Source organism: Pseudophryne corroboree, chromosome 6, assembly GCF_028390025.1.
Source record: "Pseudophryne corroboree isolate aPseCor3 chromosome 6, aPseCor3.hap2, whole genome shotgun sequence".
Taxonomy (NCBI): Eukaryota; Metazoa; Chordata; class Amphibia; order Anura; family Myobatrachidae; genus Pseudophryne; species Pseudophryne corroboree.
The window spans coordinates 349,296,665-349,320,246 of record NC_086449.1 but is presented as its reverse complement, the minus strand read 5'-3'; the positions used below and the strand labels follow the sequence as shown (position 1 = coordinate 349,320,246).

The window sequence follows — 23,582 nt, the reverse complement described above, 5'->3', positions numbered from 1 at the left end:
ATGCTGGGGCCCCGGCTATTTAGTACGGGAGCATCGTCCAGAGCAAAGAAGAAAAAACACTTCATCGAATAGCCTGAGACCTCTGTAGAGAGAGTTGACGAGCCCTGACAACATTCAGAGAGGATTGAAAACCACTAGTGTCAGATTTATATGAAAAATGGACCTCCCCTCTGGAAGAAACGACCGCTGAGGCCGAAGCCGAGCCCGGGGAGTTGCCAATAGAGTACTCCCTGAACAAGAGGCCGAACTTACGGCCGCTAGGCTAATCTCATTTGGAAGAAAAGCGAAAAAGGCAGAGACCTAAAATTCCGGTCAGTGTGGTTTGAAGCGCAGCGGAGCAAAAAACCTCCCAGAGAAACCAAAGATGAATGGTAACTGGAAGAAGGGGGAAAAAACCCCTTTTATCTTCATTATGTTCCATAAAGTTTTCCCAAAGTGGCAAAAGCGAGAAGAGGTAATAGACTTCTGAAATCGGAGCCCAGTAGGCCTAACCGAACTAGGGAACTCCTCCCTTCTGAGGTCTCGTGAACAGTCACACGGGTAACCGAAACCAGTGTAAAATTGAACAAGGAGAAAAAAGGAGCCTGTTGAAGTAGACAGTCCAGTCGAGGTAGGAGCCAAGGCTCCTCTACTGACAACAGGCGTATCTGTATCTTCAAGTCATGCGTGGCCCAACCAGCGCCACCGAGAGGACTAGCACGCATAATCCCCTCCTGTGTTACTGAACATGAAGTAGAAATAGAAAAGGAGGCAGGATAGAATAACCAGAAAACTCCCCGGAGCCCTGAGGGCCTCCACGGCTACTGCCGTCCGAGAGTAATAAAGGGTTAAAGAGTCAGTCAGAACGCCCTGAGGTCGATCCGAAATCTCCGCCCACAGCGGACCAGCTGACAAAACTCCGGGGCATGTTCCCTCACCCAGGAGTCTGACCTGGTGGCTTGATCTGGAAACAAGATTGTTGTCCCCCGTTCCGAGAGGAATGGAGGCGACCACTCATTACGTCGCAACTTGACTGAAGAAATCGAGTCTCTGGTGCCGAGGAATGAAAAAAACCTCTGACGGACCGTGTTGAGAAACGTCTATGCGGAGCATAAATTGGATCTGTGTCGAATCAGAAGCTCGTGGATCCTCCGGATATTCAGAAGCCACCTAATGTACAGAGTGGGATAGTAGCAGTAAATTGTCCCATTAGGGAACCAACGTCACCCACTGCCCTTGAAAAAGAGTTATTCTGTTATCTTCCTAAACTCTGTGGGAGCGGAAGAGAGAAGAGTAAAGGACTTACAGTGAAAATGAGAATCCTGTTAAGGGGGAATCTGAGAAAAGCCTGTCCAACGGAAATCAGTAAACAGGCATCTCTGAAGACAAGGGACACGTAAAACTCCCTTTCTTGTTTAAACTAGCAATCACAGACTAAAAGGATTGTAAGGCCAGAATAGGCCTGTCCGAGCCACTTGGCTTCGGAACGTGAAAAGAAAACAAAGGCCTGAGAACTGTCCTAATTCAAATGATATGTGAAAAACAGGGATCAACACCCTTTGCGGTTAGAAACCTATGGAGCGCAGCCTGCAGTATGACTCTCTTGTCATCGTAAATCAGCCGACCTATGCCGAGGGACTCCTGAGACGGTTGTAACCGCCCAAGCCTTCTCCCATCGACCTGCGCCTACCCTGGGACCCTGCAGGTGTAATGGGTGTATAGGATGACATAAAATCAGACTGGACTGAGGATGTTGAACCTCTGCTTCAGCCTTTTTACCCTGAGAACCCCTGGCGACGAAGATATCACCCGTGTGGAGTCAAAAACCTGAAAGGGCACGAAAAAATCTAAAGGGAAGACCAGTAAAGGTCTGTCTTGGAGCTGGGGCAGTAGTAGGAGAAATCAAAGTGGACCTACCTCCATTGGTTCAAGAAATCCTGCAGAAAGTTCCTTCCCCAGAACCATCTGCCCCGTAGGATTTCATGTTTACTTGTCACTGTCGCAGCCCCAGAGGTCGTCGGGTTAAGACAGCCCAAGCGAAGATGCAGGGTCCGAGTCTGTAGACATGGAGACCTCCAAGGAACATAAAGCAGAATCGTGATTCTGACCTGTATCAAAGTATCAATTGATCCTGATGCGAAGCATCCTGTAACCTAGAGGACAATTGTTCCCCAACCTACCTGCTCCGGATACGGTAGAACCATGCTGCCGCATATGTCGATGGATCCCTGAGCAAGGTTGCCTCAGGAAAACGGCGGCTTGATGGACCAGCGATACACCGAGGTGTATACCCTAGAGAGGTTCTGATACCATCTCCTGCCATCTGCGGGGAAAAGATAGGAAAACAAACCTTGTTTGATACCTGATATTGCGTATTCGGGTGTCTGTCGGCCGCCTACCGGAGCCTGCCCAGCTCATCCGAAACTGAACCAGTCGCTGTCATTTTCGTCAATGGCGTGGAACCCTGATGGACTTGACGTGTCCTCCTCCTTTACCTGCAGTATCAGATGAACTGCTGTATTATGTACCTGTATATTCTGAGACACTGGTTCAGATCCACAGAAAACAGACATCAGTAATGCATGGAATGTTAGCAAAGTTTCTTTTTGGAAAGGTGTGTTTGGTCCCGCTGTGATTTGATCCTGTGACCTTGGAAACCATGAGTTATTGTCTGGTTAATAGTGACATTACCTGCATCATTGATCAAACAGGGGTGTGCAGGTGCGTGGAGGGCGAAGCAGATGGCTCCGCCGCATACTTCACACCTAAGAGGGAATTCTTCGACTATCCCAGGAGAGACAAACGAAAGGAGAAAAGGTGGGTTAAATAAACAGAGCCCTACGTAAGGTGTGCACTATAATGTGTAGTGACCGATACGATTAAAATAAACTTTCTGGAGCAGCGGAGACCTGAACCAGCAACGCTGCGCTGTGGGACAGGAGTCTTAGCCCTAGGCTATAGGAGTTCTCCTTAAAGTTTTGTTTGGAGTCAAACCCCTATTCAGATACCCGCTACTAGCGTACTGAGCCGCAGCGCTATTTGTCTGATGCCTTACACGCATTCCACAATTACAAATAGCATTAGTAACTAGTGACAACAAGGAATAATAAAGGGAAGGCAACACCCCGCCCTGTATTTAGTGTACCGCTAATTAAGGTGCACCAGATGTTTCTCTGAGGTTCCGCTGGCTTTTCAAAATGGTGACCAGCCTGTGAGAAAGATGGGGGAAAATGTTATGTGCAAGATGTTGTTATTAGAAAACATTGCGGAAGTAGCCTACAGCACCTGGTATTCCCAGGCGGTCTCCCATCCAAGTACTAACCGGGCCTGACCCTGCTTAGTTTCCGAGATCAGACGAGATCGGGCGTGTTCAGGGTGGTGTGGCCGTAGGCTTTTATCCCCTATATCTGGTATTTTATGGATTTATCTATATACATACCTACACGCACTTAAATATATATATCTATATATATACATGCACAAACATAACTATATATGTATATATACACACACACCGTAGGTAAATAAATACTGCACAGTAGATCCTTTTAATTATTATTGAGCTGAGTCCCAGCTACTGTAATAGAGCAGGTTCCCTGATTTGCAAGTAGGAAAATGCTGGGTAGAGGACTCTACTGCAGGAGGAATGTATCTATATTTCAGCAGCCTGAAGTATCGAAAAGTTACAAATCCCAGAGCTGTTGCCTAGCGACGGGGAGACCTGGGAGCCCGCTGAGTAAAGCAGGTTAACTGTTAATATACCTGGGACTTTATTTGTATTTGTCTCTGAGTATGCAAGATTAGCCCACTGGGCTATAGGAGACACTGCAAATATGAAGCCAGGTCTGTGCAGGGAGGAAATGGCCGCCAGAGTGAAACTCCTCTGGGCTATGCGATAAAATCTATATAGTGGATAACTGGATTAGTGCTGAGCCACTCTGACTATATCACATTCTCCCCATTTAACTCACATAAATGCCTATTACACTATAACAGTGGCCGGGGAGCGGAGAATGCTGAGCCCGCTGTACAGAGCAGGAGTTAGCTCCGCCCCCCGGCTATGGCGCCTTATTGCAAAACTAAGCGGGAAGCGAGCTGTACCCTCCGCTGGGCCTGCGAGTCACCGCCGGGGAGCGCTGAGCGCTGAGCCCGCTATACAGCGCTAGTAGAGCCCTGTATCTGCTAGCCGCCGCCGGGGAGTGTTGCGCTGAACAGAGCGCGAGTCGCCGCCTGGGAGCAGGGAGCGCTGAGCTCGCTTTACAGAGCGGGACTTAGCTCCGCCCCCTCCGTACAAGGCGCCAAATTTAAACATTGCTTTGCGCTCGAGCGGGATCCCTGTGCCGGCTCTGTGAGTCGCGCTGAGTGGGGATCTGTGCGGGGGGTGCGGGGAGCTGGGGGAGCAGAGGGTTATCAGAATGACACACACCCGTTTTTCAGTCAGGGTTGTATAAACACATACTCAGCCTCCCCCAATCATCCTGTCTGTTTCTCCATGAGGAGGACAGGTAAGGATACAATAAAGTACATTACAGCCCCAGAGAGCCCTTCTGGAGTGGGTTGTACAACAATAAACAGTGCATTGCTCTAAAAACATACATAGCCACCACAAATAAAGTATACTTCACTCACCACTGTGTTCTTGGTGGATCGGCCCCGACACACGCCGCACGCAGCGGCGTCCAGCCGGAATCTTCTGTGGTGGGGTGGTCCCGACACAAGCCGCACGCAGCGGTGTCCGACCATTTTTTGATACTCACCGCTGCCATGCTGCCGGAATCTTCTGCTGGATGGAGTGGCCGCGACACGCGCCGCACGCAGCGGTGTCCGCCAACTCAGGAGAGCTCAGTGTCTCCCTCAGCCGGGGCCCATCCCTAGCCACACGCAGCTGCGATGGGACCCCGCCGGCAGCTCCCACGGTGCAGACTGGCAGTGGCAGAGCTGCCAGTCTGTGAGTGTGTGTAAGAAAAATAAAATAATAAAGAAAAAAGAAGAAAATTCTTCAGCTAAACCCAAGTGAACCAGCTACCTCGGGCACTTAACTAAGACTGGCTTGGAGGGGAGATAGTAGGGGAGGAGCTAGCCACAGTGTGAGAATTTTTAAAGTGCCAGCTACCAATACCACCTACTATCTCCCCATTGTAACTACACTCCAGTGGCCCCTAGTGGATGAAGGAGAAATAATCATTGAGCAGTCTGTAATTGTTAGTAATCTGCACTAACACTCTTCATTACTCCATCTCTTTTATGTCTTACCCCACTTTCAAGACACGTGACCCAGGAATTTCCCTGCTCAGATCCGGGTTTTTCAGCTCAGAATAAACCTGGGTTTAACAGCTGCCCCCCTTTCACACTACACCTGAGACCAGGGAAATTCCCGGGTCGACACCTTTCAAACATAAGCCAGGTCTTCCCTGACTTTCTACAAGCCAGAACTTCCAGGCTACTCTCATGTCACATATACATACACACACATGCTGTACATACATGTCCGACCGGTAAATCAGAGTTTTCCAGGTGGGACCTGGGAGTAAAATCCTGTGTCGCACCATTCAGACTTAAGCTGGGTTGCCTACCCAGGACAAGTGTCCTGGAAAAAACCCTGGTTAACAGCAGGGGCACCGACCCAGGGACGTGATCCGGGGTTGGTGCCTTTCTGACATACGCAAGACCCTGGTAGTTTGGCCGAGCAATCTCTTTCAAGGTATCCTCAGGAATAATTAGTTCCACATATATATATATTATGTTAGTCAGTTACTACACCTGTATCCCTGCTAAATAATCTGGAAAATACGCACTGTAGAGTTCCAGGAGGATCAGGTTTGAGAAACACGCTCTAATAAATACTCCCTTCTGCAGGGATAATATTTCCTAATCAAAACAACATCAGAATGAGTACTTCAGATAAGTGAGTATTGATGCTTGTAGAGCATAACCTGTATAAAATTCCCACAGAAATGATAGGACAGGATATGCTATATTTACATCACCCATTTAAGAGGTGATTCAAATAATTTTGAAATATCAAGCAGAAATGTAGCTGTTCTGGAACCCCACATACAACTGACGTTCATTCATTGTGTAAAGCTCAATACCATTTAGTGAAATCCAGCTGCAAAGAATGATCTGCGATAAGGTCTGTGGGACAGGCTGGATTCACAAATGCAGGATCTTTGTCGAGTTTCTTCACAGCATCTCTCATCGCAGCAAAATCTACCATTGCAGGAATGCCCCTAGAATTACAGAAAACACCATGTCAAAACAGTATACATAGACAAATACGAACTTACGTTAAAAGTATATCAAAAACTCTGAACAACATCTGAACAAATTCTTAGAAAGAGCTAACTGAAGGTATGTGAGATAGAGCCAGGTTTCCTAAAGGAAGCATTCCTGCTATGTAAAGCAGGAAGTCATATTGCAAAGTACTTATGACCCCTCATATAGGAGACACATTAAAACAATTGTACCAAGATGACAGCTAAAACTATGGAAGCTACCATCCCAGAAATGGCTACTTTTGATGGCTAAATACAGAAGGTAGATTCTTACGTATACAGCTTGATTCCACAGAGTTCAGTTTCATGCTGACCAGGCTGGGTCTAGCTCACAGTATGACAGGGAGACTACATGCAACAGGTATCCGGTCTCTAGGTCAACCACACTTAGGTCGACAGTCACTAGGTCGAAAGGGTTACAAGGTCGACATGACAAAATGTCGATGTAACAAGGTCGACATGAGTGTTTCGCAATTTTTTTTACATTTTTTTGAACTATACTTTACGATCCATGCGGACTATAATTGGGAACGGTAACCTGTTGCATGTACTTGCCCGAAGTGCGAGGGGACTCAGTGCACTAATTGGGGTTCCCGGTCACTCTACGAAAAAAACACATTTAAAAAAACAAAAACAAAACTAATGTCGACCTTTTGTCATGTCGACCTATTTTGGGTGTCGACTTAGTTACTGTCGACCAATAGTGGTCACCCTAGACACTGCCGACCTAAGTGTGGTCGACCCTATGAACCATACCCATACAACAGGTCACCCTTTTATAGCGTAACCAACCAAGCAAGGAAAAACTGGCTCATCTAGCAGGCAATATTCCACAGCACTGCACTAGATATAATTAGACCCAAGATGACTTGGGGGACAACAACAACAACACACAAACGTTGATTCCTAAACTTTCAAGGATCTAATACTCAGTACACATTAAGCGATGTCCTTACTAAACGATGTTGCACCGTCCGAACACACCGCGCGATACTGTGGACGACGGCGCAAAGTAATCTTGACTGCCACATTTAAAATGCATGTAACTGGTCCTATTGGGCATGCAGCACACCCGACAGGGCAACCCAGGGAATGAACCACGGGAGCGTGTAATCGCGGGTACACACTCTGAGCGATTTGGTTGATAAATCATACCAATCTGCAACAGAACGATAGATCGTCCAAATAATCTGTCTGTACCCGGCTTCAGGCTCAAGCGAAAGTCAAGGCCCAACTCTGCAAACGAGGCAGAAATGGTAGGATTCCTGTTCACACAATGAATGTAAGAGGTCCAAACCCTTTGGTATAAAATACTAGTCCCTGCAATAGTAAGTCAAATTAAGATAGATGTCAGTAACCTAGCAACAAATTGCAGTATCTGCTGAGTCAAAAATTCCCTCTACCCCACATTTGACTGTTTTGTATAAGCAAGAGAACATGGCCAAAGAGTTGGAAACTGCTCCACTATCAGAAGATCGCGAGGTCCAAACAGGACTTTAAAGCTGTGACAAAATGGCACAAAAAAAGTTAGTTTCCTAAATCTGTGATCATGGGAACATACATATTAAACCTAGGACAGTGCTAGGAGATTTAACAGATATTATGGTTCTTTAGGGAACTAGCAGAAACCGAAATGACCAGTGAAGAAATAAAGGAGAATAAAGGTGAACCAGCCCTATCAGGCAAAACGCACGTCCTTGTGGATACTGTTGGTCCTTGTGCACTGGACCCAGTCTCAGGAACACTGGGTAGCACGATAAGTATTATATACTGCTCAAAAAAAAATAAGAATTTACTCACCGGTAATTCTATTTCTCGTAGTCCGTAGTGGATGCTGGGTACTCCGTAAGGACCGTGGGGTATAGACGGGCTCCGCAGGAGACTGGGCACTCTTAAAAGAAAGATTAGGTACTATATCTGGTGTGCACTGGCTCCTCCCTCTATGCCCCTCCTCCAGACCTCAGTTAGGGAAACTGTGCCCGGAAGAGCGGACATTACTAGGAAAGGATTTGGAATCCAGGGTAAGACTCATACCAGCCACACCAATCACACCGTACAACTCGTGATAACTATACCCAGTTAACAGTATGAACAATAACTGAGCCTCTCTCAACAGATGGCTCATACAATAACCCTTTAGTTAAGCAATAACTATATACATGTATTGCAGAGAGTCCGCACTTGGGACGGGCTCCCAGCATCCACTACGGACTACGAGAAATAGAATTACCGGTGAGTAAATTCTTATTTTCTCTGACGTCCTAGTGGATGCTGGGTACTCCGTAAGGACCATGGGGATTATACCAAAGCTCCCAAACGGGCGGGACAGTGCGGATGACTCTGCAGCACCGAATGAGCAAACTCAAGGTCCTCCTCAGCCAGGGTATCAAACTTGTAGAATTTTGCAAAAGTGTTTGAACCCGACCAAGTAGCAGCTCGGCAAAGTTGTAAAGCCGAGACCCCTCGGGCAGCCGCCCAAGAAGAGCCCACCTTCCTCGTGGAATGGGCTTTTACTAATTTAGGATGCGGCAGTCCAGCCGCAGAATGTGCAAGCTGAATCGTGCTACAGATCCAGCGAGCAATAATCTGCTTTGAATCAGGAGCACCCAGCTTGTTGGGTGCATGCAGAATAAATAGCGAGTCAGTTTTTCTGACTCTAGCCGTCCTGGAAACATAAAGTTTCAGGGCCCGGACTACGTCCAGCAACTTGGAATCCTCCAAGTCCCTAGTAGCCGCAGGCACCACAATAGGTTGGTTCAATTGAAACGATGATACCACCTTAGGGAGAAATTGGGGACGAGTCCTCCATTCTGCCCTTTCAATATGGAAGATCAGATATGGGCTTTTACATGACAAAGCCGCCAATTCTGACACACGCCTAGTCCAAGCTAAGGCCAAAAGCATGACCACTTTCCACGTGAGATATTTTAGCTCCACGGTCTTAAGTGGCTCAAACCAGTGGGATTTTAGGAATCCAACACACGTTAAGATCCCAAGGTGCCACTGGTGGCACAAAAGGGGCTGAATATGCAGCACCCCTGTAACAACGTCCGAACTTCAGGCAGTGAAGCCAGTTCTTTTTGAGAGAAAAAGGGATAGGGCCGAAATCTTGGCCTTTATGGATCCTAATTTTAGGCCCATAGTCACTCCTGACTGTAGGAAGTGCAGGAATCGACCCCCCTGGAATTCCTCTGTAGGGCCTTCCCAGCCACACACCAAGCAACCTATTTTCGCCATATACAGTGAAAAAGTCTTGCTGTCACGTGTTTCCTAGCCTTTATCAGCGTAGGAATAACTGCATCCGGAATGCCCTTTTCCGCTAGGATCCGGAATTCAACCGCCATGCCGTCCAACGCAGCCGCGGTAAGTCTTGGATCAGACAGGGTCCCTGTTGCAACATGTCCTGACTGAGAGGCAGAGGCCATGGGTCCTCTGAGAGCATTTCTTGCAGTTCCGGGTACCGAGTCCTTCTTGGCCAATCCGGAGCAAAGAATATTGTTCACACTCCTCCGTTTATTACAATTCTCAGCCCTTGGGTCTGAGAGGAAGAGGAGGGAATATATAGACCGACTGGAACACCCACGGTGTTACTAGTGCGACCACAGCTATCGCCTGAGAGTCCCTTGACCCAGCGTAAAACCTTTTTTATCTTTTTATTGAGGTGGGACACCATGTAGTCCACCTGAGGAAGTTTTCATCAATTTGCAAAACTGCGTGAAGACTTCCTGATGAAGTCACCACTTTCCCGGGTGGAGGTCGTGTCCACTCCCGGAATGAATACTGCTGACAGTGCGATTACTTGATTCTCCGCCCAGCGAAGAATTCTGGTGGCTTCTACCCTCGCCACCCTGCTCCTTGTGCCGCCCTGGCGGTTTACATGAGCTCCTGCGGTCTGACTGGATCAGAACCGGTTGGTCGCGAAGCAGGAACTCCGCTTGACTTAGGGCGTTGTATATGGCCCTTAGTTCCAGGATATTGATGTGAAGGCAAGTCTGTTGGCTTGACCACAAACCTTGGAATTTACTTCCCTGTGTAACTGCCCCCCACCCCGGAGGCTTGCATCCGTGGTCACCAGGACCCAGTCCTGAATGCCGAATCTGCGGCCCTCGAGAAGGTGAGCACTCCGCAGCCACCACAGGAGAGACACCCTGGCCCTGGGGGATAGGGTGATTAACCGATGCATCTGAAGATGTGATCCGGACCACTTGTCCAGTAAGTTCCATTGTCCTTGCATGGAACCAGCCGAAGGGGATGGCCTCGTATGATGCCATCATCCTTCCCAGGACTCGAGTGCAGTGATGCACTGACACCTGTTTTGGTTTTAAATGGATTCCTGACCAGTGTCATGAGCTCCTGAGCTCTCTCTATCGGGAGATAAACCCTCTTCTGGTCTGTGTCTAGGATCATGCCTAGGCGAGGCAGATGAGCTGTAGGAACCAACTGCGACTTCGGAATATATAGAATCCAGTCGTGTTGCCGTTTCACTTCCAGAGAAGGTGATACGCTGTCAAGCAACTGCTCTCTTGATCTCGCTTTTATGAGGAGATCATCCAAGTATGTGATAATAGTGACACCTTGCTTCCGCAGGAGCACCATCATATCCGCCATTACCTTGGTGAAATTGGTAATGACAATCCCGTACCGCAATTCTGAGGTACGCCTGATGAGGTGGATAAATGGGGACACAAAAGGTATGCATCCCTTATGTCCCGATTCATTTCAGGCTTGCAATGACCGCACTTAGCGATTCCATCTTGAACCTGATCCTTTTCAGGTATATGTTCAGGGATTTTAATACAATATGGGTCTAACCGAACCGTCTGGTTTCGGGATTATAACATGGTCGAATAATAACACCCTCTTGTTGAAGGAGGGGACCCTTGACCACCACCTGTTGAAGATACAATTTACGAACTGCAGTTAACACTGGCTCCCTCTCTTGGGGGGAAGCCCGCCGGGTCCTCGGTGAGGGGGCATCTTCTCACAGTCCAGCCTGTATCCCTGCGATACAATTTCTATTGCCCAGGGATCTAACAGGGAGTGAACCCACTTGTGGCTGAACTTACGAAGGCGTGTCCCCACCGGGCCTAGCTCCGCCTGTGGAGCCCCAGCGACATGCGGTGGATTTTTGTAGAGGCCGGGGAGGACTTCTGTTCCTGGGGACTAGCTGTGTTGTACAGCTTCTTTCCTCTGCCCCCGGCTCTGACAAGAAAGGACGCACCTCAGACTTTCTTGTTTCTTTATTCAAAAAGCTGCATTTAATAATGTCGTGCTTTCCTAGGCTGTGCAGGAATATAAGGCAAAATATCAGAATTACCAGCTATAGCTGTGGAGACCAGGCCCGAGAACCTTTCTCCACACAATCCTCAGCCTTCCATATGCCTCTTAAGTCGGCATCATCTGTCCAATGTATATTCTACAGGACACGTCAAGCAGAAATCGACATAGCTTTTGTCTCTAGGACCCAGTATACTCATGTCCCTTTGGGCATGCTTTATAATTATATATCTATCACTTAAGACAGCATCTTAAAATATTTATATGCATACTAGGGTCTCAATCTCTGCTGATAAGGTACCTGTCCACGTTGCCACAGCGCTATAAACCCATGCCGACACAATCGCCGGTCTGGGTAGTATACTAGAATGTGCACACTATCTGCAGGATCCCTGAGAATAGCTAGTGCAAACAGGACACCCAAAGGGAAGATTCTCAACACATCCTGGCCCTAGTGGGGAAAGGATACAGCCTGAGAATTCTCTTGTGGGAAGCTGCCGTCTCTTGTCTGGAGATTCCCGCTCTTTTTCCTCATGAGAGGAGGGAAATTTACCTCAGCATTCTTCCCCTTAACATGTGTACTCTCGTGTCAGGGACAGATGAGTCATCAGTGATATGCAAATCATCTTTTATTCCAATAATCATATATTGAATATCTTTTAGCCCTCTTGGCTGTAACTTTGCATTATCGTAGTCGACAGTGGAGTTAAACTCTGTGTCGATACTTTGTTATTTTGGATAGTGAACATAGAGAGACTCTGAAGGACTCTGTGACATAGGGACAGACCAGGGTAGATTTCCTTTCTGTTCCCTAACCTTTTGTGCAATAATTTTACCTCAGCACTTACACATATCCAAACAGGTGTCGGCGTTGTCGACGGAGACACCCTCCCACACACATATCCGCTCTATCACCTCCTTAGAGGAGCCTTTTACCTCAGACATGTCGACACACGCGTACCGACACACCACACACACAGGGGATGCTCTATTTGAAGACAGTTCCCCCACAAGGCCCTTTGGAGAGACAGAGAGAGAGAGAGAGAGAGAGAGAGAGTATGCCAGCACACACCACAGCGCTATATAATACAGGGATGTACACTATACTGAGTGATTTTTCCCCTATAGCAGCTTATATACACAGTTTTGCGCCTAAATTTATGTGCCCCCCTCTCTTTTTTACCCTTTGTGTACCAGGATACTGCAGGGGAGAGCCTGGGGAGCTTCCTTCCAGCTGAGCTGTGAAGAGAAAATGGCGCCGGTGTGCTGAGGAAGAAGGCCCGGCCCCCTCAGCGGCGGGCTTCTGTCCTTATATGTACTTTAATGGCGGGGGTTAATGCACATATACAGTTTATCAGACTGTATTATGTGCTTTTCGCCAAGTAAGGTAATCTAATTGCTGCCCAGGGCGCCCCCCCCAGCGCCCTGCACCCATCAGTGACCGGAGTGTGTGGTGTGCTAAGGGAGCAATGGCGCACAGCTGCAGTGCTGTGCGCTACCTTAATGAAGACCGGAGTCTTCAGCCGCCGATTTTCAACTTCTCTTCGTTCTTCTGGCTCTGCAAGGGGGACGGCGGCGCGGCTCCGGGACCGGACGACCGAGGACTGGGCCTGTGTTCGATCCCTCTGGAGCTAATGGTGTCCAGTAGCCTTAGAAGCCCAAGTTAGCTGCAAGCAGGTAGGTTCGCTTCTCTCCCCTCAGTCCCACGTAGCAGTGAGTCTGTTGCCAGCAGATCTCACTGAAAATAAAAAACCTAACAAATACTTTCTTTTCTAGGAAGCTCAGGAGAGCCCCTAGGGTGCATCCAGCTCTGGCCGGGCACAGATAGTAACTGAGGTCTGGAGGAGGGGCATAGAGGGAGGAGCCAGTGCACACCAGATATAGTACCTAATCTTTCTTTTAAGAGTGCCCAGTCTCCTGCGGAGCCCGTCTATACCCCATGGTCCTTACGGAATACCCAGCATCCACTAGGACGTCAGAGAAATAAAGGGAACACTTAAACAACACAATGTAACTCCAAGTCAATCACACTTCTGTGAAATCAAACAGTCCAGTTAGGAAGCAACACTGATTGACAATCAATTTCACATGCTATTGTGCAAATGGAATAGACAACAGGTGGGAATTATAGGCAATTAGCAAGACACCCCCAATAAAGGAGTTGTTCTGCAGGTGGTGACCACAGACCACTTCTCAGCTCCTATGCTTTCTGGCTGATGTTTTGGTCACTTTTGAAAGCTGGCGGTGCTTTCACTCTAGTGGTAGCATGAGACGGAGTCTACAACCCACACAAGTGGCTCAGCTAGTGCAGCTCATCCAGGATGGCACATCAATGCGAACTGTGGCAAGAAGGTTTGCTGTGTCTGTCAGCGTAGCGTCCAGAGCATGGAGGCGCTACCAGGAGACAGGCCAGTACATCAGGAGACGTGGAGGAGGCCGTAGGAGGGCAACAACCCAGCAGCAGGACCGCTACCTCTACCTTTGTGCAAGGAGGAACAGGAGGAGCACTGCCAGAGCCCTGCAAAATGACCTCCAGCAAGCCACAAATGTGCATGTGTCTACTCAAACGATCAGAAACAGACTCCATGAGGGTGGTGTGAGGGCCCGACGTCCACAGGTGGAGGTTGTGCTTACAGCCCAACACCGTGCAGGACGTTTGGCATTTGCCAGAGAACACCAAGATTGGCAAATTCGCCACTGGCGCCCTGTGCTCTTCACAGATGAAAGCAGATTCTCACTGAGCACATGTGACAGACGTGACAGAGTCTGGAGACGCCAAGGAGAACGTTCTACTGCCTGCAACATCCTCCAACATGACCGGTTTGGCAGTGGGTCAGTAATGGTGTGGGGTGGCATTTCTTTGGGGGCCGCACAGCCCTCCATGTGCTCGCCAGAGGTAGCCTGACTGCCACTAGGTACCGAGATGAGATCCTCAGACCCCTTGTGAGACCATATGCTGGTGCGGTTGGCCCTGGGTTTCTCCTAATGCAAGACAGTGCGAGACCTCATGTGGCTGGAGTGTGTCAGTAGTTCCTGCAAGACGAAGGCATTGATGCTATGAACTGGCCCACCCGTTCCCCAGACCTGAATTGAATTGAGCACATCTGGGACATCATGTCTCGCTCCATCCACCAACGCCATGTTGCACCACAGACTGTCCAGTAGTTGGCGGATGCTTTAGTCCAGGTCTGGGAGGAGATCCCTCAGGAGACCATCCGCCACCTCATCAGGAGCATGCCCAGGTGTTGTAGGGAGGTCATACAGGCACGTGGAGGCCACACACACTACTGAGCCTCATTTTGACTTGTTTTAAGGAAATTATATCAAAGTTGGATCAGCTTGTAGTGTGTTTTTCCCACTTTAATTTTGAGTGCGACTCCGAATCCAGACCCCCATGGGTTAATATATTTGATTTCCATTGATAATTTTTGTGTGATTTTGTTGTCAGCACATTCAACTATGTAAAGAACAAAGTATTTAATAAGAATATTTCATTTATTCAGATCTAGGATGTGTTATTTTAGTGTTCCCTTTATTTTTTTGAGCAGTGTACTTATTTATTATCAGCTATTTTTCATGATGACAAATCCTGTGGTTTACATGTGTATCTAAGACACCATTTAAACCCATTTTTATTACCAGCAGATACCTCTATGACCTTGTGTACCTTTAGTATTATTAAAATAAGAATTTACTTACCGATAATTCTATTTCTCGGAGTCCGTAGTGGATGCTGGGGTTCCTGAAAGGACCATGGGGAATAGCGGCTCCGCAGGAGACAGGGCACAAAAAGTAAAGCTTTAGGATCAGGTGGTGTGCACTGGCTCCTCCCCCTATGACCCTCCTCCAAGCCTCAGTTAGGTACTGTGCCCGGACGAGCGTACACAATAAGGAAGGATTTATGAATCCCGGGTAAGACTCATACCAGCCACACCAATCACACTGTACAACCTGTGATCTGAACCCAGTTAACAGTATGATAACAGCGGAGCCTCTGAAAAGATGGCTCACAACAATAATAACCCGATTTTTGTAACTATGTACAAGTAATGCAGATAATCCGCACTTGGGATGGGCGCCCAGCATCCACTACGGACTCCGAGAAATAGAATTATCGGTAAGTAAATTCTTATTTTCTCTATCGTCCTAGTGGATGCTGGGGTTCCTGAAAGGACCATGGGGATTATACCAAAGCTCCCAAACGGGCGGGAGAGTGCGGATGACTCTGCAGCACCGAATGAGAGAACTCCAGGTCCTCCTTAGCCAGGGTATCAAATTTGTAGGATTTTACAAACGTGTTTGCCCCTGACTAAATAGCCGCTCGGCAAAGTTGTAAAGCCGAGACCCCTCGGGCAGCCGCCCAAGATGAGCCCACCTTCCTTGTGGAATGGGCATTTACATATTTTGGCTTTGGCAGGCCTGCCACAGAATGTGCAAGCTGAATTGTATTACACATCCAACTAGCAAAAGTCTGCTTAAAAGCAAGAGCACCCAGTTTGTTGGGTGCATACAGGATAACAGCAAGTCAGTTTTCCTGACTCCAGCCGTCCTGGAACCTATATTTTCAGGGCCCTGACCACATCTAGCAACTTGGAGTCCTCCAAGTCCCTAGTAGGCGCAAGACACCACAATAAGCTGGTTCAGGTGAAACACTGACACCACCTTAGGGAGAGAACTGGGGACGAGTCCGCAGCTCTGCCCTGTCCGAATGGACAAACAGATATGGGCTTTTTTGAGAAAAAAACCACCAATTTGACACTCGCCTGGTCCAGGCCAGGTCCAAGAGCATGTTCACTTTTCATGTGAGATGCTTCAAATCCACAGATTTGACTGGTTTTAAACCAATGTGTTTTGAGGAATCCCAGAACTACGTTGAGATCCCACAGTGCCACTGGAGGCACAAAAGGGGGTTGTATATGCAATACTCCCTTGACAAACTTCTGGACTTCAGGAACTGAAGCCAATTCTTTCTGGAAGAAAAATCGACAGGGCCGAAATTTGAACCTTAATGGACCCCAATTTGAGGCCCATAGACACTCCTGTTTGCAAGAAATGCAGGAATCGACCGAGTTGAAATTTCTTCGTGGGGCCTTCCTGGCCTCACACCACGCAACATATTTTCGCCACATGTGGTGATAATGTTGTGCGGTCACCTCCTTTCTGGCTTTGACCAGGGTAGGAATGACCTCTTCCTGAATGCCTTTTCCCTTAGGATCCGGCGTTCCACCGCCATGCCGTCAAACGCAGCTGCGGTAAGTCTTGGAACAGACATGGTACTTGCTGAAACAAGTCCCTTCTTAGCGGCAGAGGCCATAAGTCCTCTGTGAGCATCTCTTGAAGTTCCGGGTACCAAGTCCTTCTTGGCCAATCCGGAGCCATGAGTATAGTTCTTACTCCTCTACGTCTTATAATTCTCAGTACCTTAGGTATGAAAAGCAGAGGATGGAACACATACACCGACTGGTACACCCACGGTGTTACCAGAACGTCCACAGCTATTGCCTGAGGGTCTCTTAACCTGGCGCAATACCTGTCCCGTTTTTTGTTCAGACGGGACGCCATCATGTCCACCTTTGGTAATTCCCAACGGTTTACAATTATGTGGAAAACTTCCCCATGAAGTTCCCACTCTGCCGGGTGGAGGTCGTGCCTACTGAGGAAGTCTGCTTCCCAGTTTCCATTCCCGGAATGAAACACTGCTGACAGTGCTATCACATGATTTTCCGCCCAGCGAAAAGTCCTTGCAGTTTTTGCCACTGCCCTCCTGCTTCTTGTGCCGCCCTGTCTATTTACGTGGGCGACTGCCGTGATGTTTTATCCCACTGGATCAATACCGGCTGACCTTGAAGCAGAGGTCTTGCTAAGCTTAGAGCATTATAAATTTACCCTTAGCTATATTTATGTGGAGAAAAATCTCCAGACTTGATCACACTCCCTGGAAATTTTTTCCTTGTGTGACTGCTCCCCAGCCTCTCGGGCTGGCCTCCGTGGTCACCAACATCCAAAACTGAATGCCGAATCTGCGGCCCTCTAGAAGATGAGCACTCTGTAACCACCACAGGAGAGACACCCTTGTCCTTGGATATAGGGTTATCCGCTGATGCATCTGAAGATGCGATCCGGACCATTTGTCCAGCAGATCCCACTGAAAAGTTCTTGCATGAAATCTGCCGACTGGAATTGCTTCGAAGGAAGTCACCATTTTTTTACCATGGCCCTTGTGCAATGATGCACTGATTTTAGGAGGTTCCTGACTAGCTCGGATAACTCCCTGGCTTTCTCTTCCGGGAGAAACACCTTTTTCTGGACTGTGTCCAGAATCATCCCTAAGCACAGGAGACTTGTTGTCGGGATCAGCTGCGATTTTGGAATATTTAGAATCCACCCCTGCTGTTGTAACAGTATCCGAGATAGTGCTACTCCGACCTCCAACTGTTCCCTGGACTTTGCCCTTATCAGGAGATCGTCCAAGTAAGGGATAATTAAGACGCCTTTTCTTCGAAGAAGAACCATCATTTCGGCCATTACCTTGGTAAAGACCCGGGGTGCCGTAGACAATCCAAACGGCAGCGTCTGAAACTGATAGTGACAGTTCTGTACCACGAACCTGAGGTACCCTTAGTGATAAGGGCAAATTTGGGACATGGAGGTAAGCATCCCTGATGTCTCGGGACACCAGATAGTCCCCTTCTTCCCGGTTCGTTATCACTGCTCTGAGTGACTCCATCTTGATTTGAACCTTTGTAAGTGTTCAAATTTTTTTAGATTTAGAATAGGTCTCACCTAGCCTTCTGGCTTCAGTACCACAATATAGTGTGGAATAATACCCCCTTTTCTTGTTGTAGGAGGGGTAATTTAATTATCACCTGCTGGGAATACAGCTCGTGAATTTTTTCCCATACTGCCTCCTTGTCGGAGGGAGACCTTGGTAAAGCAGACTTCAGGAGCCTGCGCAGGGGAAACGTCTCGACATTCCAAACTGTACCCCTGGGATACTACTTGTAGGATCCAGGGGTCCTGTACGGTCTCAGCGTCATGCTGAGAGCTTGTCAGAAGCGGTGGAACGCTTCTGTTCCTGGGAATGGGCTGCCTGCTGCAGTCTTCTTCCCTTTCCTCTATCCCTGGGCAGATATGACTCTTATAGGGACGAAAGGACTGAAGCTGAAAAGACGGTGTCTTTTTCTGCAGAGATGTGACTTAGGGTAAAAACGGTGGATTTTCCAGCAGTTGCCGTGGCCACCAGGTCCGATGGACCGACCCCAAATAACTCCTCTTCCTTTATACGGCAATACACCTTTGTGCCGTTTGGAATCTGCATCACCTGACCACTGTCGTGTCCATAAACATCTTCTGGCAGATATGGACATCGCACTTACTCTTGATGCCAGAGTGCAAATATCCCTCTGTGCATCTCGCATATATAGAAATACATCCTTTAAATGCTCTATAGTCAATAAAATACTGTCCCTGTCAAGGGTATCAATATTTTTAGTCAGGGAATCCGACCAAGCCACCCCAGCTCTGCACATCCAGGCTGAGGCGATCGCTGGTCGCAGTATAACACCAGTATGTGTGTATATACTTTTTATGATATTTTCCAGCCTCCTGTCAGCTGGCTCCTTGAGGACGGCCCTATCTATAGACGGTACCGCCACTTGTTCTGATAAGCGTGTGAGCGCCTTATCCACCCTAAGGGGTGTTTCCCAACGCGCCCTAACTTCTGGCGGGAAAGGGTATACCGCCCATATTTTCTATCGGGGGGAACCCACGCATCATCACACACTTCATTTAATTTATCTGATTCAGGAAAAACTACGGTAGTTTTTTCACATCCCACATAATACCCTCTTTTGTGGTACTTGTAGTATCAGAAATATGTAACACCTCCTTCATTGCCCTTAACGTGTGGCCCTAATAAGGAATACGTTTGTTTATTCACCGTCGACACTGGATTCAGTGTCCCTGTCTGTGTCTGTGTCGACCGACTAAAGTAAACGGGCGTTTTAAAACCCCTGACGGTGTTTTTGAGACGTCTGGACCGGTACTAATTGTTTGTCGGCCGTCTCATGTCGTCAACCGACCTTGGCGCGTGTTGACATTATCACGTAATTCCCTAAATAAGCCATCCATTCCGGTGTCGACTCCCTAGAGAGTGACATCACCATTACAGGCAATTGCTCCGCCTCCTCACCAACATCGTCCTCATACATGTCGACACACACGTACCGACACACAGCACACACACAGGGAATGCTCTGATAGAGGACAGGACCTACTAGCCCTTTGGAGAGACAGAGGGAGAGTTTGCCAGCACACACCAAAAACGCTATAATTATATAGGGACAACCTTATATAAGTGTTTTCCCTTATAGCATCTTTTATATATATTTCTAACGCCAAATTAGTGCCCCCCCTCTCTGTTTTAACCCTGTTTCTGTAGTGCAGTGCAGGGGAGAGCCTGGGAGCCTTCCCTCCAGCCTTTCTGTGAGGGAAAATGGCGCTGTGTGCTGAGGAGATAGGCCCCGCCCCTTTTTCGGCGGCCTCGTCTCCCGCTCTTAACGGATTCTGGCAGGGGTTAAATATCTCCATATAGCCCCCGGAGGCTATATGTGAGGTATTTTTAGCCAAAAAAGGTTTTCATTTGCCTCCCAGGGCGCCCCCCTCCCAGCGCCCTGCACCCTCAGTGACTGCCGTGTGAAGTGTGCTGAGAGGAAAATGGCGCACAGCTGCAGTGCTGTGCGCTACCTTAAGAAGACTGAGGAGTCTTCTGCCGCCGATTCTGGACCTCTTCTCGTTTCAGCATCTGCAAGGGGGCCGGCGGCGAGGCTCCGGTGACCATCCAGGCTGTACCTGTGATCGTCCCTCTGGAGCTAATGTCCAGTAGCCAAGAAGCCAATCCATCCTGCACGCAGGTGAGTTCACTTCTTCTCCCCTAAGTCCCTCGTTGCAGTGATCCTGTTGCCAGCAGGACTCACTGTAAAATAAAAAACCTAAGCTAAACTTTTCTAAGCAGCTCTTTAGGAGAGCCACCTAGATTGCACCCTTCTCGGCCGGGCACAAAAATCTAACTGAGGCTTGGAGGAGGGTCATAGGGGGAGGAGCCAGTGCACACCACCTGATCCTAAAGCTTTACTTTTTGTGCCCTGTCTCCTGCGGAGCCGCTATTCCCCATGGTCCTTTCAGGAACCCCAGCATCCACTAGGACGATAGAGAAAACTAATCTGTATCTCTAATCTCTAACTCTATATCTTGAGTCTAATATTTATTTTGCACTGTCTAGGGGACTCTCATTGTGCAGCAGTCACCTTATCACCCTGCACTAGCATTTTACGCTAACAGGTTAGACTGTGTGTTTTGCAGCACAAGAGCAGATCCCTTCCTAAACTATTTTCGCTCACCTCTAGCTCATCTCCCATAATCTCATCCTCCTGTTCACTGTCCATAGTGACACACAGGGGGACCGTAAAATTGGGTATGGGCAAAGAGAGACCTCTACTAACTCTAAATCTTGCTTACTGAAGCTAGTACACCATTACATGGAGTGATATATACAAACTGCTGTTAACACTACCCAGTGCTTTTGCATCAATTTATTAACATAAGTTATATGCCCTAGCATCTACGCGATATTTTTTGTGTGCCGATTTCTTTTTGTTAGGAAGTATATGCCTTCATATTGATACAACCTGTTTTAAAATATTTTTGCCTATGTCCACGGTATGATGTTTTGCTTCATATAAATGTACCAAGAAATACAGCCAGAATACAAAGTATGATTAACGGGACACTCACACTGTTCAAAACGTGATTTATTCAATATTTCTGGCTGTCACATTCACCATTTTTTTCAGAGATCTCTTTAATCTCTGTATCTCTTATTTTGTGTTTTCGCTCTATAAATTATACAATCTGTTTACACTTCACAATTATTGTGAAGAACAACAAACATACTTTCAGATTGTATTTTCTGTACTGTCTATTTTTATAAAATATGTTTTTTGGTTCTATGTAACAAAAAAATATGACACTTAATGCATATCAATAAATGTAATTTTTATTTTACTAATTTAATAAAAGAGTGCCCCAGAAAGTATTTTCTGTCCTACTTCTTAAGAAATAAAGGATGCAGCCCACAACAAACTGGGGGGCAGCTTTATTAATCCTGGTGAAGTGATAAAGTGGAAGATGATAACGCACCAGCCAGTCAGCTCCTAATTGTCATTTTTCAAACCCAGCCTGTAACATGGAAATTAGGAGCTGATAGGTGATAACGCACCAGCCATTCACTTTATCACTTCACCAGGCTTAATAAATCTGCCCCTTAATTGTTTTGTGGAAACAAATGCCAGAAGACAGCATGCTTGTGCAGCATTTTGAGACAAAACTTTACTGATTGAGAATTTGATCTAAAGGGAAGGTAATACAATGACAACACAGTCTTTAGCCGAATGTACAAGCATTTACAATCCCTAAATTGAAGATTTCAGTTTACATCCAAAATTACATAATTAATTGATCCCTATGCTACCCACTGATGCATTAATTAATAACACATTATGACCCAGTCCAGATATATTGGGGTCAGGCTGGAGAGGGGACTGGACTGCACAGAGTCCTGCCTGCGTTTATGAGCTTGATAAAAATGGGCAGCAGAGCCCAAAAAGGGTGTGTAGCATCTTGTACTTCAGGAGGACCAGCAGTACCACAGGTTTATTTACAACAGTCCTCGTAAGGACAAATAAGAACTACAAACAACATTCCGCATGATACCTATCCCATGCTGCATTCCTGTGACCTTCAGATAATAATTAAACTGTACTCATTCCCCATCGGTCCCGTTTTCAACCCAGTGACACCAGTAGCAGCGGTCAGGAACAGGAGGTTGCCGACGGTAAAGGAACCCAAAATCAACTAATAAAAGTTTGGTGGAGAAGAGAGGGGGTGGCAAAGTGAGCACATCCCGTCTCGTCTATAATTGGTGACAGCCATGTGGAAATACAGATAAGAATTGATGAGTTGCAATTTATAAGAAACAGTTATGCAAGAGGAGTGTAAAAAGGAGCCTTTTTTATAGCTATAATGTACTGCAAACAAAACAGTAATTGAACTTTTACTGTAGAGTTTATACAATGATGTTATTGATAAAGTAATGGGAAGTTTAACAAAAATTACTCTGTAATTGGTAAATCAGACTTCATGATGACCACATAAGAGCCGAGATGTAATGAAGTCAGAGGTCGGCGGCCATGCGGGTTGCCGGCTGAACTCTGACATTTTTTTTTAAAGGGGCAATCATGTAGAAAGGCATGGTTTAGCCTTGTACATCATTGCCCCTTAAAAAAAAAAAAAAACACGTCAGAGTTTGGCTGGCATCCATCACGGGCGCCAAACTTGGACTTCATTACATCCTGGCCACAGAGAGCAAGTGTAAGTACAAGGGATTTTACAATAATAGAGAGGGCTTTAGTTCACAGCATTATCCCCTCCATAGGATTTCCACTCATAATTAGTTATGTCACTCTAACATGATTACGAGAGACGAAAAAAAGGCCACGCTCACGTGAAATCCTGCAGAACTACACGGGCTGGTAGGAACGGAACTTCTTGGCATTCACGGTTGGTCTTCCATTTCAAAACATTCATGGCATCTTCCTGTTTCACTAAGACACCATCACAGTTACGCACTACAGATTCTAGCACCACACGGATACAGTAAGGCAAGGCATCTGTAGGAAGACAAGCACCATTATAAACACAACCACACAGAACATTTGTTTTATATATATTTATAAAATGGCATGGTATAATGACAGAAAACTCAGTTTCTGGGTCTCGTGTGGCCCGAAATGTCGACATATGCTACTAAGACGTCATGTGAGTACATAAACTCTACAATGTACTAAATAAAGAAGACTGGTGAGTGCGGTCTCTATGAGAAAAAAAAAATTACATACAATCTGGCACTCCAAATGATTTGCTAACAGCTACCTGCGTGCCCTTGTTATATTGTAAATAGTTCCTAATAGACATGTGGTGACCTGACTAAAAAAA

General features: G+C 47.1%; 1 protein-coding gene and 1 non-coding gene across 6 annotated transcripts in view; both read right to left on the bottom strand.

The window, feature by feature from the left end:
* The window catches only part of IREB2 (iron responsive element binding protein 2), a 271,408-nt gene that overhangs the window by 179,779 nt on the left and 68,047 nt on the right, over positions 1-23,582 (bottom strand). For all 5 annotated transcript variants that reach the window (XM_063926565.1, XM_063926564.1, XM_063926562.1 and 2 more), the window contains exons 4-5: positions 23,092-23,257; positions 6,072-6,209 (exon numbers count right to left, since the gene is read on the bottom strand). In XM_063926565.1, coding sequence (XP_063782635.1) covers positions 6,072-6,209; positions 23,092-23,257 — 304 coding nt within the window. The remainder of the gene's footprint in view (positions 1-6,071; positions 6,210-23,091; positions 23,258-23,582) is intronic.
* On the bottom strand, positions 3,253-3,371 carry LOC134937279 (5S ribosomal RNA). Its single transcript, XR_010180568.1, has one exon. It is a non-coding gene; the product is annotated as a 5S ribosomal RNA (ribosomal RNA).